At 39.2% G+C, this 16251-nt stretch overlaps 1 protein-coding gene across 6 annotated transcripts in view; it reads left to right on the forward strand.

Moving 5' to 3' along the window:
* exoc6 (exocyst complex component 6) overlaps nucleotides 1-16251 on the forward strand; it is a 174967-nt gene that overhangs the window by 41363 nt on the left and 117353 nt on the right. For all 6 annotated transcript variants that reach the window (XR_013498981.1, XR_013498982.1, XM_078223527.1 and 3 more), the window contains exons 3-5: nucleotides 1715-1762; nucleotides 1851-1941; nucleotides 9110-9155. Coding sequence is in view for 4 of the 6 variants with exons in the window: in XM_078223527.1 (XP_078079653.1) it covers nucleotides 1715-1762; nucleotides 1851-1941; nucleotides 9110-9155 (185 nt within the window). In the remaining 2 variants the exon portion in view is untranslated. The remainder of the gene's footprint in view (nucleotides 1-1714; nucleotides 1763-1850; nucleotides 1942-9109; nucleotides 9156-16251) is intronic.

Consider the following 16251-nt stretch of genomic DNA (forward strand, 5'->3'; position numbering starts at 1 on the left):
TGTTGAAATATGCTAAAACATTAAGGTCTCTCCCAATTGCGTTTTAAAAACTAGTGTTGGAATGGTCCACTTTCAAGAGATTTTTTCCAGTTTGAATTCTACCCTCACCTATTTCACCTACTCATTCTACAGTACAGTATGCTTTTAACGGTGTCCGGTAGTGACAAAACTACTCATGTCCCAAATAACAATTAAACTAATGATGTGCTTTGGTGATGTAGGTTGAAAGATAAATATTGTCTAAAACGCTTGCGCACTCCCTCTGACTGTCTCAGTACTGCACTGCAGTGTCAGTTTAAGATTGCATGTTCTACTTTCTGAAGTTGTGAATTAACCCAAGGCCTTTGAACTCTTGAGGCGAGAGTGCGACTAGTGAGTGAAGGCTGATAATTTAGTCTTGCATTTGCGACATTGGAATGGTGAGGGAATATAAGTAGTTGAAGGAAAAAATCTTGGACTTTAGATACATAAGACACAGAAAACTAGTTTGCACATTCAAAATATGCCATCAAAGTTAAAACCATGCTGGGCTATTCTGTAAAGTTTCAAATATAAAAACAAGTTCTATTGTTTTGGTACCAAGAACTCTGGTATCCTACTTTAGGATGATTATAATGGCCAGCAATAAGTCATTGGGATGATAATAGAATGAAGGCATTTGCTTGTATCAGAGATTTGGTGATTGTTTCATTGAGATGTGGAGGCTGAGAAGTGATCTGGTCAAAGTGCTTTTTATTTAAGGGAAAAAAATTGATAAAGGAATCCAGAACAAAGGCATATGATTTGAATGCAACTGGTTAAAAATATATCAAGGAAAAACTTGCACCATAATGAGCAGATGGAAAGCATTATTCAAGGCTATAGATGTAATCTGTTGTGGTATTTAAAAGGGAGATAAATATGTGAAGTGAGATGTAGCAAAGGCAGGGATTTAAAGTGTTGTTACAAAAATGGCAGAGCGAACATGATGGGCTGAATGACCTCTTTCTGTTTCTCTACCCACATTGTGGGTAGTGATGGTCATGATTCTATGTTACTTATATTTTCGGTGGTTGTTTATAGTGGAACAGAAACTGAACCAAGTGTACATGTTTGTCTGAAATCTTGAACTTCTGGATAAAGTTGGAGGGGAAACTATTTAATTGAATAGTTAGATCCATATCAGATTTATTCTATAAATATTTTTTAAATGAATTGTGCACACTTCTGAAGTCGTCTTGTGCTTTTACTGAAGTAAGATGAGTGGTAAATTTATAGCTATATAGTCTTAAGATGTGCACATGCTGATTTGCAGCAACTGAAGTTTTAAAAATATCCTTTTCTATATTTGAGAATCTGAGTACAGGTTTACAACAGGGCATCCTTCCAAAATGAGGACTTTTTTGCAGCAGTAGATGATATTTGGATAATGAGGGAATGAACCCAGTCTAATAAAGCTGAGTATCTTTGCATTTATGTGTGTTAAACAATGAGAATAAACTTGCATGTGGTAGTGATTTAATGAGCCACCTTGTATGTGGGAAAAGACTAGTGCCATTCTTTGCCTGCAGCTGCTTAAAAGTGCTGTACTAATTTGTTAGATACTTAATTTCTGCTGTGAGTAATAATACATAATTAGAAAATTTATGTTCTAAGATTTGTAGTTTGAATATGGTTAAATATTTATCTCTTCTCATTTTAGTTCCTCAAAGTCACAAAATAATTTTTATCTTAGGTTCAGGTGACTGACACCAATAGACGGCTTCAAGAGGCAGGAAAAGAGGTGAGTGAATTAAGTATGAACATTTCTGTGTCACTATCTGTATGCCTGTTTACTGGTTTTAAGAGATGTATTGTATTTTTTTTTTAAGGTGATTAACCAAAGCGAAGAAACTGTTCGATGCAGGATACAGCAGAGGAACATTGTTACTACAGTAGAAAAACTTCAGCTGTGTCTTCCTGGTAAGCAAGTTCAATTGTATATAGGTTTTGTGAAATACTTGAACATTTTGAGGAACTCTCTTGAATCTAAGTGAATTCACAAATCCAGCATTCCCAGTGGAGAGTTATACATGAAGGGATCACTGGCTAAGATAAGGCTACAACAGTATGGATGATCGTCTAATCATGGAATTTTACAGTAAAGAAGCAGACAGTTTGTCCAATAGATCAATTTAATTATACTGCACACAAGCCTCCTTTGATCTTCATTGATCAAAATGATTACTGTGTCCCACCCTCTTTCACCCCTACTCCCTAACTCAAAATGTGAGATGGTAAGTTTAACCTGAAACGTTACGAATTACAATTATTCATCCTATGGGCTTGTGTTCAAAACTTGAAGTATACCTGGATCAATAATAGGGAATTGATAGAAGTGGGGAGGGGGGGGGGGGGGGGGGGGGGTAGAGGTGCAGTTGCCCAGATGTTAGATAGACTAGGTTTTAAATGGTTTTGCACTTATTGGGTAGCAGTTAAAGTAAGCCACGTGGATCTGTTCCAAGGCTCTGACTGTAATTCACAGTCAGAGACACTTGTGCACAGGGCCTAGGCAGTGGAGGAAGCTTCCCAGGCAATACCCACCTCGCTCCCCATGTCAGGACTTTGCAGTGTCCTACCATGCGTTTTGCACCATACGTTTGGTCTCCAACAAAAGAGGCTGGAAGCGGGGCTGATGTCACTCTGTGACTAATACAGTTGCACTAAAGTGTGTTTTTGAAATGTTTTTCTTGGGGCTAAGGCTTGCAGTTAGGTTGAGTAGAAAAGTTTGCATTCTACATGGGCCTAACTTGAGAAGGATAAAAGAAGCATTCCGTTTGTTGAACAGGCAGAGTATTTCATAATAATTTACTGTGGAAGTTGTCTGTCTTTCCTAAATTTGAGCTATCTAAAATATTTGATGTTTGATCTGTAGATTAGCCAGCATATAAAATCTCAGTTCTAGACTCTGATCAAATTATCCTCCCAAGTGTTTTTTTGATATGGAGCAGAGGATAATATTCCAAAGCACTAATGAGATGCAGTCTATGAGCAATTGGCTATCATTAAGCAAAAAGAACTTCAAGTCACAACCTCGGGACATCTCAAAATGCTAAGCATATGATGAAGTACTTTTTTATAATGTAGGAAATTGTAGCACAGCAATGTCCCACAAGCAGTAATGTGATAATTAATAAAATCTGTTTGTGATGTTTTGACTTTGGTAGAGATAAGTAACTAGAGTGGACAAAATTTAAAATACCGGTTAATTACGAAGAGAATGAAGCCACTGTTTAAAGCAGAATAAATCTTTGCAAACATAAAATATTACCTATCCCATACTCTTACCAGAATTAACATAATTTGCCTGTTAATTCCTGTTTGACTTGTGATCAAATATAAATTGCAAAATAATGAGCAGATACAACTAAGGCAGGTCTCTCAAATTAACTCAGCTGCCCATTTGGAATGTAGAGATCACACAGTCACAAAGTCCTTCAAACTCTGCTCCGATCTTCCTTGAAGCTAGTCTGATCTGCAGTTCATAATAGCCTGAGCTCCATGAGCACAATTTTCACCACAAATCTGTAGAACTTGGTCTGAATGTCATAGATTCATTGCTGTTATCCTCAAGTAACAGAAACAGCTGCAGCAACTTATTCTCTGTTTATTCTAAGCTTCTGGATGTAGCCTCCTTCTTGAGTCTTTCTCTTGTCTATAATGCTCTGGTGAACTCAACAACTGCTGATTCCCAGTTTAGACAGATCTGTTGTTTTGAATCTTTTAACAAAGTTTTTAGTTTTGATTTCCCAATCTCCGCTTGTTCTTGATTTCCTTAGAGATGGGGAAGTTCAAAAACGTAGAAAATAAAATTTAAAAATCTAGATTCCCTCAGTGTTAGTTGAAGTAAATATTTGCCAAGATCCTGGGAGGCAGACCTTGCTCTTTTTAAAATAGTTACTATGAGATATTTTATGCTCGCCTTTAAGAGGACAGATAGGGCCACAGTTCAATGTCTCATCTGAAAAACAGAAATTCGACACTGCTTCACTACCTCAGTGCTACTCTAGAATGTTAGCCTAGTTTTTGTCCTCCAGTTTCTGGAGTGGAAATTAAGCGCTCAATTCAAAGGGTGCGCATTGCCAACTGAGCCACAACGGATGTTGTTGACGAAGTGGTTGTGGAACACGTACCATTCGACTGGAAACAGCCCAACATGATATCTATTTTCAAAGAGGGGAAGAACATATCTATTGGCACGTATAGATCTATTTGTATTTCTTCACTTCCGCATAAAATAATGAGTAGCAGGAGTAACAGTGAAGATTATCTATTTATACATTAAGATGTTGGCAAGTAGTTGTCAACATGGATTTGGAAAAGGAAGATCCTACCTGATCAGTCTCCTTGGATTGGACCCATACATAGACTGTGTAAAGCCCTGGAATGAAATCCACCTTACCTCAAGGGTGAGGGCAAAGGTCAAGAACCCCAAGTCCCAACAGACTGGACTTGCCTGCACATGCAGACCAGGCAAAGGTGCATATGTGCAATTTAGCAGCCTTAAGTTCTTTGGGCTGAGGGCAGGTCCTGTGGGCTTGCACAGAGATGGAAAATGGTGCAAAAACCTGGGGCAGGTGATGGGGAGCGACCGTGCCATTGTAAACAAGAGTCCCTGGCAGGGCCAGAGAGGGGAGTCCTGGAGAGGTCTAACACAAGGACAGAAAGATGTCCCAGTAGCATTGCGACTAGCAGACATTAAGTGAAGAGCCCCCCAGAAAAACCATGAAGATCCAAGAAGACAGAAGGCTGGTGACATTTTGGGTGAAGGCAGCCATTTGGAGCTGTTTTTTGTCCAGCGCGGCTGAAAGTCTGAAGTTGTGCTTGTGAGTTGGTGCTCGAGTCCAGGTTCAGGAATACAACAGAACAGAATATCAAGAGATGAGGTTGAAGCACTGAGGCCAGCAGTCTTTGATGCCACCTGAGTTGGAGCAACCTTTGGTGAGAATACTCAGGTTAGATCTTCAAAAGTAAAGACTAGAATTCCTCATTGGGAGAGAGACAGTTCACTCAGCGCAGTGTTACTCATGTCTGGGTGGGCTGTGGAGAAATCATGTCACTGTCTTGGTCACATCTGCCTTTTATTGTATAGTGTATTTGGCCATAGTTTGCTTGTTAATTCACACATACCTCATATTAATCCTGAATGTTAGAGGAGAGATATCTTTCTGACCCTGTTTAGTAAAGCTTATTTTTGTTTGGTCAAAACTGCAATATTGTGACTTTACCAAGCCTTACCAACAACTTGGGGGTATGGTCTATGATTGTACCCTAATGATTGTTGATGGTTAGCCTCTCAAAAAAAAACAATTTGATAAGGTTACACAAAAAAGATTATGGATAAGTTCCATGTTGGGGATTCAGTTTGAATATTTATTGGATAATTTCTTGGCCTTGAGGGTTAGAAAACTATGGGACTAGATTTGAGCAGTTATTTTGGGGTGGCAAGTGCCGGATATGGCACCTCAGCGATAGTTGTTGAAATCGGTACAGCTTCTAGTTTCCATCAGTGGCTTGGATTGTTCTTTTGTTGTCAGAAACTCCATGTGTTTTTCAGTTTTGTGGATGATACTAACCTGGCAAAAGCAGTTGATTTCAGAAGATGCAAAAACTAAATAGGGTGGACAAAACATGCATGTGGATAGAACAATGGCAGGTGAAATTAATTCCATTAAGTGTAAAAAAAACAAAAGAAAAATGAGGCGGTGAGGTAGAGCTGTGTCTCATCGGCATACATGTGGAAACTGACTGCTATGTTTTTGGGTGATGCCACCAGGACATGTAGATGAGAAGGAGGGGGCCAAGGAGAGATCGCTGGGAACCACATAGCTAGGGTGTGGGGAAACAAAAAGCCACTGCAGGTGATTCTCTAGTTATCAGTACAAGGACCAAAATAGGATAAAAATAGATGTCAACGTTCTTCAGACAGTTGGTGACTTGAGCATAGAATGCTAGAGTCAAAAATATGAAAATCATTTACCAAGCTAGTAGATGTTGCATCATGGGGACTGTAGTTTATTTACTGAGAACCAAATGACCAACCACATCATTTCACAATATTTATCTGTCAAAGTTTGTAGCTCAAGGTGAAAAAACAAAACTTTAGAAATATTTTATTTTTAAACTTCTAGATTTCAATATAATCTGCTTATAAAAAAACAGATTTATGAAATTTACACTGACTCTTCTGATGTTACCTCATTTTCTTTCAGTTCTTTGCCACAATAGGGTACTGCATGTAGTAGGACAGACTGAAAGCTGCAGTCTGCTTTTATGGCAATCATTGGAGTTTCAGATAGGCATTGAGACTTGGAATAAAAAGGAAAAAATCAATTTCTGATCAATTACATTACAAAAAGTGGAAAATTTGATGTAAAAACTAAATGCTGGAAATCTGAACTAACATGCTGAGCATGTATAACAGCTCAATCAGCATTCACATCAGAAAGTAGACGTGATTTGGGTGTGATTTGATATCCTATCTCAATCTATATGGACCTGTTGATTGGGGAAAGTACCTTTTTTAATGAATAAGACGGTCGTTAGAGTAGTCTGCTTTTCCTATTCCATCAAGCCTGTGTGAAGTATCTGAGTGTCTCATTTCAGTTTTTGTGACTGGGATTCAGCACCGTTCCGCTGTTGGGTGTGCTTATCCCAGCCTTCAAAACAAGTAAAAGGATCCTATTACATTATCTGGAGCCATGCAATTTGACAGCATAGGAGGAGATTATTTGCTTTGTTTTGCTTGTGCCATCTCTTTGCTCCAGAACTAATGCCACTTCCCAGCTTTATCCCCATAGCCCTGTATTAAATATTCATTCCCATTTTCCTTTTGTTTTTGTTTCAAGTACTTCCTGTGGCAAAGCATTCATGCACCAACAGAATATCTGTGTAAAGAAATTTGCTTCTAATCCTCCTTCATGCTATTTTAGTGATTATTTGAAATGAATGGTTTTGGTATTGATTTCTATTGGGGTTGAGGGGGGGGGATGGTATCTCTCTCGTCATTCAGTCACGACCCTTCATAATTGTAAAAGACTCTATTACATCTCCCTTTAAACTTTCTCTGTTCCAGTAAAAATAGTCTCTCCTTATCCAGGTGAATCTGTGTTCTATGCTTTCAACATCCTTCCTGGGTCCTGCACACAGTATTTATAACTGTGGCCTAACCATTAACTTGTGCAAAATTACCATTTATCTATTTGATTTTCTATATTGTGACCAAATTAAGAAAACACAAGTTAGTACCATTTTGAAGACATTAAAAAGCAATGATGAAACGTTAAAACTATTTAATGGTGCTGACCTGGTTACAGCTCTCTAATTGATAGCTGAAGTCAGGCATTCTCAACTTGTTACATGTCCTTTTCCAAATTTGAAGCCTGAAAAGACACTAGAACGGAATGTTGTAGTAATATCAATGCATTTCATTAAAGCTGCCCTTAAACCAGTTTGTTAATAAGTCCTTCCTATCAATTCTCTCTTTACTGGATTTGGATTGTATTTTCAATGTTGTCAATAATTGGCCTTTTAAATAAACATTTCTCAATGCAAAGAGTTGCAGAAGCATTTTGAATATAGTTTCATTTGAGACATCTCTGCTCAGAATTGGAAGGGACACCGCATCTTAAATATACTGACATCTGTTTTTCCCTTCCTGGTTCCGGCCAATTATAGTCAAGAACCAGGTGTGAAGATCAAAGGTCAGCATTGTAAATACACAAACATGTTACAATTTTTGACTGCTCTTTCCAGAAAAAAATGTATTACATTCAAAATAATTCTATAAATATATCAGAAGGGTGAATGTCAGTTCAATGCTGATACAGATTTTTGGAAATTGAATTTTTTTCTCTAACCAAGTTCTATTATTTGTAGGTCTTGTTATGTAACTTCACTCTTGTTTTTTCAGAAATTATTTTTCCTTTTTTGTTTCGGACATTTCGCACTGCTTTCCCCTTACACTTTCTGCCTCCTTCCTCCAATGCTAGGAGGCTGTAATTTGGGTTGTTGTCAAATTTTTATTTCCTGTCTTAAGTTTGTCCAAATATCTGCTGCTAATGTATAGTTTTAAATCCTTTCCTCATGTCAGGAATTGTGCATTGAGTTTTGAATTAATTGAAAGTGTTTTCATAGTTTTCTCATCTCCTTTATCCCATCTTCTGAACATTTTACTCTAATTCCATGCATCATGCCTTTGAGATTGAGATTTGCACTTGTCTCATAACTACTGAAATTATACCTTCCATCTTTTTATTGCTTCCATTTGAGAGTTAGGCTATTGTAGATGAGCATCTTTATATCTTAAATTAAGGTGTTCATCTGTCTACACTAATTCTTGCCAAAACATGTTGAAATCCATTCAACAGAGGTTTGAAAATCCGTTGTGTTCCTGTTCTTTTTCTTGCACAGTATGACTCTCGAGAGGTAAGAAGTTCATTCAGTGTGGTAGTAACATTATCCAAGTGACTCTGGTGTCACAATTTTTAAGTGCCTCAGTTTTTGCCAGGCAGTATGGTCTTTAGCATATTGATGAATGGTTCAATACTTTTGGTGCTGTAAGGTTGCCTGAAGATGCTTGTCCCTGAACTCTTACGTCAGATCTTCTACGGTGTTTTACTTGCAAAATATTCAGTGACCCAATGAATTAGCAAGAATACTGGATAAACCTGCCACCGCCTTGATTTTCCCTATTCCTGGATTTGAAGTTCAATCTCTACATACTGAGGTTCCTCCAAGGCCTGCTCATTTCCCAATCTGATTTGATGTGCGATGACTTGGTGTGTTGTTCTAATGCTATGCAATGCCATTGTCTTGGTGCTGCCTCATTGGGACAAAGGCATTGACATTCTTGTATAGCACAGTGAAAAATTGTGGCCTCTTGCCATGTAGTTTCCTTAAAAGGTCAGTACTCCGAGTGATTTATGACTGCATTTTCTTAGATTGAGCTTGGACTTCAAATAGTAAAGAAAAACCATACCAACTATTCTAATATATTTCATTTGTAGTTTATTGAGCAAAAAGCTTTTGAGCAGAATAATTGCTTTATTAAGAATTATATTAATTTGTATTTTTTCCTTTTTGTTTTTAGTACTAGAAATGTACAGCAAAGTGAGAGAACAGATGAAGGCCAAAAGGTAGTTTGTAGTTCTGTGTATCAAACTAATATTTCATTGCAACTTTTCTTAACTGTGTAATGATGGACCTTGGCATATCTTCTACTGACATCTTTGTGTATTATATTTCTATGTTTGAAAGCAGTATTCAATTCAGAATTATTAATTGTAGTACATAGTTTGTGCAAAGGTAGCACATAACTCTATCAAGTTAACCACTCGTGAAATTCCAGGTTACATGATGCAGCATTTTTATATTGACTATTTCCCCTTCATGACAATGGAGTAGTGGTATCGTCACTGGACTTGTAATCCAGAGACCCAGGGCAAGATCTGGGGACCCAGGTTCAAATTCCACCACGAAAGGGAATTCAATTAAAATCTGAAATTAAAAGTCTAATGATCACCATGGCACTAATTATAAAAACCCATCTGGTTCACTAATGTCCTTTTAGGGAAGGAAATCTGCCTTCCTTACCATGTATGTCTACATGTGACTCCAGGTCCACAGCAATGTGGTTGACTCTCAAATGATCTCTGAAAAGGAAGGCAGTTGGGATTGGGCAGTAAATGCTGGCCCAGCCAGTGATGCCCACATCCTGTAAAATTAATTTTTTAAAATGCTGTGCCTTTATGCATGGATGATAAATTTGCCACGTGACAAATTAAGATGTTATCGTTTTTTTAAAATGTGTAAGGCTACTACCTCCATGACCAATGTGGCACCTGATTTAAGTTAATAAATTATATTTATACACTGGCAGTGAAGAACAGTAATAAATGGAAACAAGCTGTGACCGTGCTATAGAAGCTGAAACATTTTAATGTGATTTATATAATTCAAAGATGTTTTTGTGCCAAATTGATGCAATGAACCACGGACTGGTCAAGACACGCATGATATCTTATTGAATCAAAAGTTTCATGGATTTATTGTAAATAGATTAATATCAAACCAGCAAAGAAGATTGTTGGCTTGAATGCATGACTGCCAAATGCTACCACCTATTCCATGAAATTCCTGAGTCTGCACAGTCTGGTAAGTATGCTATAATGCTTTGTAAACTTCTTCCTTGTATAGTAAACCTAGTTTGAAAAAAAATTATCCACAATGTATACCATGCTTGTGTAAAGAAATTTGCTAAGCAACCTTCCTGTTGGAGTTGCTTATAAGGACATTGTTGATCAGTTCAAAATTATAAATTATTTGCAAACTCTGAATTAAGCTGTCTTTTTTCTAGAAAATCATCATTAATAGAAGTTTATCTTGTCTTCACAGATGAAGCATCTCCATCTATTTGTGAGACTATTGGGACCTTGGAAGCACTGCTGGTTGAGTAGGAATGAACATCGGGCAGAAAAGCTGTGGCACTTGGTGGTGGGGGGGGAGGGGGGGGGGGGGGGGGGGTGGGAAATGCAGGCAACATTGGTGTTGTTAAGTAGCAGGGTTCTCTGCAAACCTCTCCTGCCTGGTCTGGAAACTGTACAACAGCAGATTGGGGGATTTTTCTGCCATAAGAGCCAGATGCTTACCATAAAAAAAAAGGATATACAGCTGATTCTTTAGTGCCATAAAGAATGTCCATGCTGTTGCTTAATGCCCAGATACACTTTTCAAGATTGAAAAGCATAATTTTATACAAATAAAATGACAACAGTTTGCTCTCTGGTCTGTCATTACCATGTTGCTCTGAAACCAGCAACCCTGCGTCCTGAGATATTGCCTCTGAGCTTCCTTGAGTTCTGACTCCAGAAATCATATGGTTCCCATTTTCAGCCCCACGCCAACCCAAATGGAGGATTAATACAATGCCAGATGCTGTACCTACCGAAGGGACTACAGCAGTTCAAGAAGGTGGCTCACCATCGCAAAATGATGGGCAACAGTGCCCACATCCTGTGAATCAATGAAAGGGGAAAAAAATCCTGTTAACCTGTAAGCAGAACAAAATTACAGTTTTGTAGTGCAGCTCACAACACAGTTAGAAAATGAATTTTGTCTCCCTTGTTTCTAATAATCCAACAGTAACCAGAATTAGCTTTCCTTTATTTCCTTGAATTTTCAGGGAACAGGGAAATGTACAGAAGAAATGTGGCAAATTTCAAGGAAAATTTGTCTGGAGCTCTTCACAGACAATGAGACAGGGGAGTTATGGTAGGTTACAGGAACCATGGTGCATGAAAGCTGTAACGAATTTAGTCAAGAAGAAAAGAAAAGCCTACAAAAGGTTCAGGGAGCTAGGTAATGTTAGAAATCTAGAAGAGTATACGACTAGTGGGAAGGAACTTGAGAGGGAAATTTAGAAGAGCAAGAAGGGGTCATGAGAAGCTTGGCAGACAGGATGAGAAGGAACCCCAAGGGCATTCTACAAGTATATTAAGAGCAAGAGTAAAGAGGAAAGATGTGAAGGAGTAGGACCTATCAAATGTGACGGTGGAGTTGGACGTAGATGGCGGAGGTACTCAATGAATACTTTGCTTCAGTATTCACAGTAGAAAAGGATCTTGGTAGTTGCAGTGCAGACTTGCAGTGGACGGAGAAGATTGAACATGTGGGCATTAGGAAAGAGGATGTGTTGGAGCTTTTGAAAAGCATATTAGTTAAATCGCTGGGACCGATGGGATGTACCCCAGGTTACTGTGGGAGGTGAGGGAAGAGATTGCTGAGCCTCTGGCGATGATCTTTGCGTCATCAATGGAGACGGGAGAGGTTCCGGAGGATTGCGGATGTGGTTTCTTTATTCAAGAAAGGGAGAAGAGAGAGCCTGGGAAATTATAGACCAGTGAGTCTAACCTCAGTGGTTGGTAAGTTGAGGGGTAGATCCTGGAGCAGGTTTATGAACATCTGGAGAGGAATCATGTAATGATCAGAAATAGCCAGCATAGCTTTGTCCAAGGCAGATCATGCCTTAGGAGCCTAATTGTATTTTTTTGGAATTTACGCACAGACGAGGGAGAGCAGTAGAATGTAGTTTATTATGGATTTCAGCAAGGCATTTGATAAGATGCCCCATACAAGGCTCATTGAGAAAGTGAAGGGGCATGGAGAATGAAGGGGCAAGGGGACATTGGGGGACCTTGCCTTGCGGATTCAGAACTGGCTTGCCCACAGAAGGCAAAGAGTGGTTGTAGATGGGTCTTTTTCCAGCATGGAGGTCGGTCACCAGTGGAGTGCCCCTATATGATGAAGTGGAGGAAGTGGAAGGATGGGTTGGCAAGTTTGATGATGACACAAAGGTTGGAGGTGTTGTGGATAGTGTAGAGGGATGTCAGCAGTTGCAACGAGACATAGATAAGATGCAAGACTGAGCGGAGAAGTGGCAGATGGACTTCAACCCAGATAAGTGTGTGGTGGTTCATTTTGGCAGGTCGAATAGGATGAAAGAATATAATAAGGGTAAGACGCTTGGCAGTGTGGAAGATCAGAAGGATCTTGGGGTCTGGGTTTATAGGACGCTCAAAGCAGTGTCACAGGTGGAGGCTGTGGTTAAGAAGGCGTATGGAATACTGGCCTTCATCAATAGAGGAATTGAGTTTAGAAATCGGGAGATAATGTTGCAGCTGTATAGGACCCTGGTCAGACCCCACCTGGAGTACTGTGCCCAGTTCTGGTCGTCTCATTACAGAAAGGATGTGGAAGCCATCGGGTGCAGAGGAGATTTACAAGGATGTTGCCTGGATTAGGTGGCATGCCTTATGAGGATAGGTTGAGAGCTAGGTCTTTTCTCCTTGGAGAGGTGACCTGATAGAGGTGTATAAGATGTTGAGGGGTATTGATAGAGTGGATTCTCAGAGGCTTTTACCCAGGGCTGAAATGGTTGCCACAAGAGGTCACAGGTTTAGGGTGCTGGGGAGTAGGTACAGGGGAGATGTTAGGGGTAAGTTTTTCACTCGGAGGGTGGTGGGTGCATGGAATCGGCTGCCGGTAGTGGTGGTGGAGGCAGATTTGATGGGGTCTTTTAAGAGACTTTTGGATAAGTTCATGGAAGTTATTAAGATAGAGGGTTATAGGCAAGCCTAGTAGGTAGGGACATGTTCAGTGCAACTTGTGGGCCGAAGGGCCTGTTTGTGCTGTAGCTTTTCTATGTTCTTTCCATCATTTACACTTATTGAAGTGTACTTTTTAAAAATTGGATGTAAACTTGTAATTTTTTTGAATAAAATATTTTCAAATTTACTCTGGTTTCTAACGTTTCTTCCTTTTTAGTGCTGCTTCTTTTGTCTCCGTTCCTATGTAACACTCCCAAAACTGCACCCAGAAAGCAAGCCATCTGGGGAACTCTGAGCCTATGGTTCTGCTCATGTGGAAAATGTCTCAACTTGTCCAGCTACAGAAATAAATTGCTTCCTAATACCAGTGTTGTATTTACTATTGTTCAATAATGCTTTTATTTAATGCGCTAAAAAATGATTTTCTACTCTGGCTAAATCTAATTTCATTCTGCTGCTGATAGAATATTCTGTATGTTTGTTTAATTGGCGCAAGCGCTGATTAAATATTTGAAGACTTCAATAAATTTGGCATGGACTTGAGTAGTAATTGGGTTATTGCCCCATAAAATTTCTGCCAACATAGAAGGAAAAGCTCAAAATAGTTTGCAATGTAAAAGCAAAAACTTGAATGTCATTGGAGCTACAAGGAGATAATTGTTAATTTTCAGTGATCCATCATTGCACACTAAACTAATTTCAAAATTAAACGGGTGTCCTTTTTGCAATGTGTTTGCACTCATTAATGTAGCAAATGATTGCAGTATAATGTGAGCTACACTCAATTTGTGTGCCACAGCTGTGCTTTGTTAATAGATTAAACTATATGATTTAATGAGACCACAACTTGGTATTTTGGGCTTCAATTGTGTAATAATTTTCTGGGATGATTGATCACCTTAATTATCCTAAACATAAATAACATAGCTATAAACATATTTTGACTTCTCCATACTCTACTGTTAGATTGCAAGTCTGCACTGAATGCAGAGCAGCCATGAAGATGTGTTAAAGGAAGGACTATTCAACATCATCTGAGGCTTTTTGCCCTAAAGCAACACAATGTAAACATTAATTTTGCTTTCCAGATTTTGATTCTCTCAAATGAAGATGCAAGTATTTTATGTTTCTACAATTGTCGATCATAATTAGGACCCCAAAATTTCCAGCTGTGATGCTGGGCATTGCAGAAAGTGGATCTCCCTGTGCACTGAATTAGTCAGAACTGGAGGGGTGATACCATTCTCTGGAATTCTTGCCTGCCTTTGGTCTTATTGTGGAAGTGAGCCTTAATGCCTCCTGGTCTATTTGAAGTATTTGCTTTTAAAATTCAAATCTGAGTCCTGATTGCCATCAACCCAGTTATAATCCCGTACCACCACCATCTCGGCATAAAGTGGGATGGTGGCAGTCTGAAAATCCTGACTCCGTAATAGGGCAGAAACCTCGAGGACACTTTTTCAGTGGAGTTGTCCTGTGGATCAGCAGTTGAAGTTAAAGACTGATAAGTCAGCAATTTAGATTCAGAAACTCTAGATAAATTGTTGAATGATTGCACATCAGGAAGGACAACTGGATTTGCTGACGCAGCTTGGGAAATAAAACTGGAGAAAATATGGGAATGGGCAAAATGATGCTGAACTTTGGCTGGTCGAATTTGCTGTCCCCCCTCCATGATCATCGAGCTGTCTCTGGAGTTGCAACTGGCCTCTGCAGCTTGCTGGTAATCAGATGAGGTTGGTGGGTTAATTTGTCATGCTCTTGCCACCAACCTCATTGGCTAGATGTGGTATTTGCAGTACTGGAACTGCACCCCGAGTTCAAGTGTAATTCAGTTTCTAAGTCTGAATGGTGTTGAAGGTAATGTAGCTGCATTCAATATGCTCTGGGCTCTATGTCCAACAATTGCAAAGCAGCAATAAATAAAGACAATGAACTGTTGACTGGCATTGCCAAAATACAAGTCAGAAAACTAGTGATCAATTTTTATGGTGAACTGGTCAGACTGTCCCTTTTAATAATATGGAGGACTGAAACAAGTGCAACATTCAAGCACTGAAGTCATTGCAGTTACAAAGCTGAACTCTACTGTTGAGTCTGAGATGAATAAAAATTGGAATTTGGCCTTTTCAGACTTGAGGCCTCTGTGATGTGATCTTAAATATTAGCTAGTAAATATGGAAAAGGAAAGAAAAATCATTTGAAGTTAGATGTTGAGGGCAACAAGAGGTTCACTTGTTTAAAACTGTAAAAGGGAAAATTTAGGACTGGTAGCAGGAAGTTATTGGCCTGTACATTGAAGGCACAGGTGGATGCTGCAGTTGGAGGACCTTTTGGTACTTCTGGGATTGATGGGCTAACGTGGCTTTACTGATTCTGATCTGTTGCAATCTCATTTTATTTCACATTGTGAACAATGTGTCAAATTCTGAGTAGTGCATGCAATCAGTGCGCTAAGATGTTCCTTGTCATCAACAATGCTGGCTGCAGAGAACTGGCATTTGCCACTTTGAAGATGCCTGTAACCTGACTGTTACTAAAGCCTGAATGCTAGCTGTCCTTGAACAATTTCATAACTGATTGTAGAGAATAGAGTATCTTAAACCCTAAAAAGTGCATCGTTACAGACATTTGCTTTGTGCAAAAGAAAGCAGCCTTCCGCCTAATTTTGTCATTGAACGGTGCCACAATCCAACTGCACAACTCCATCAAACTGTTGGGCATATTTATCCAGGTGGATCTAAAATAACATGTACACATCAGAGATATTGTTAAATGAGCAGACAGCCTCTGTACATGTTTCGGAAACTGAAGTACCACTCCCCAAGCAATGATCTCAACCATTTTTACATCTATCATTTGCCTCGTATTAGAATATGGCACACCTGTGTGGTTGAAAGGAATCATAAAGGAGCAATGTAAAGCCATTAAGTGTGTTCTGGAAAAGGCTTGCTAAGTCTTTCTTTGCCCTAATTGCTGTAGTTACTCAGATGCCTTAAGACAACTGTGATATGGAGAGACTGTAGAACAGACATGGTCAACTCTCCCACCTTTTGCGAGATCACTGCTAATCTCCAGATTTCATACTTGTTACCTGCAGGCAGATCTCTTGGCTCCAAATATGGTA

This window comes from Mustelus asterias, chromosome 11, assembly GCF_964213995.1.
Source record: "Mustelus asterias chromosome 11, sMusAst1.hap1.1, whole genome shotgun sequence".
Taxonomy (NCBI): Eukaryota; Metazoa; Chordata; class Chondrichthyes; order Carcharhiniformes; family Triakidae; genus Mustelus; species Mustelus asterias.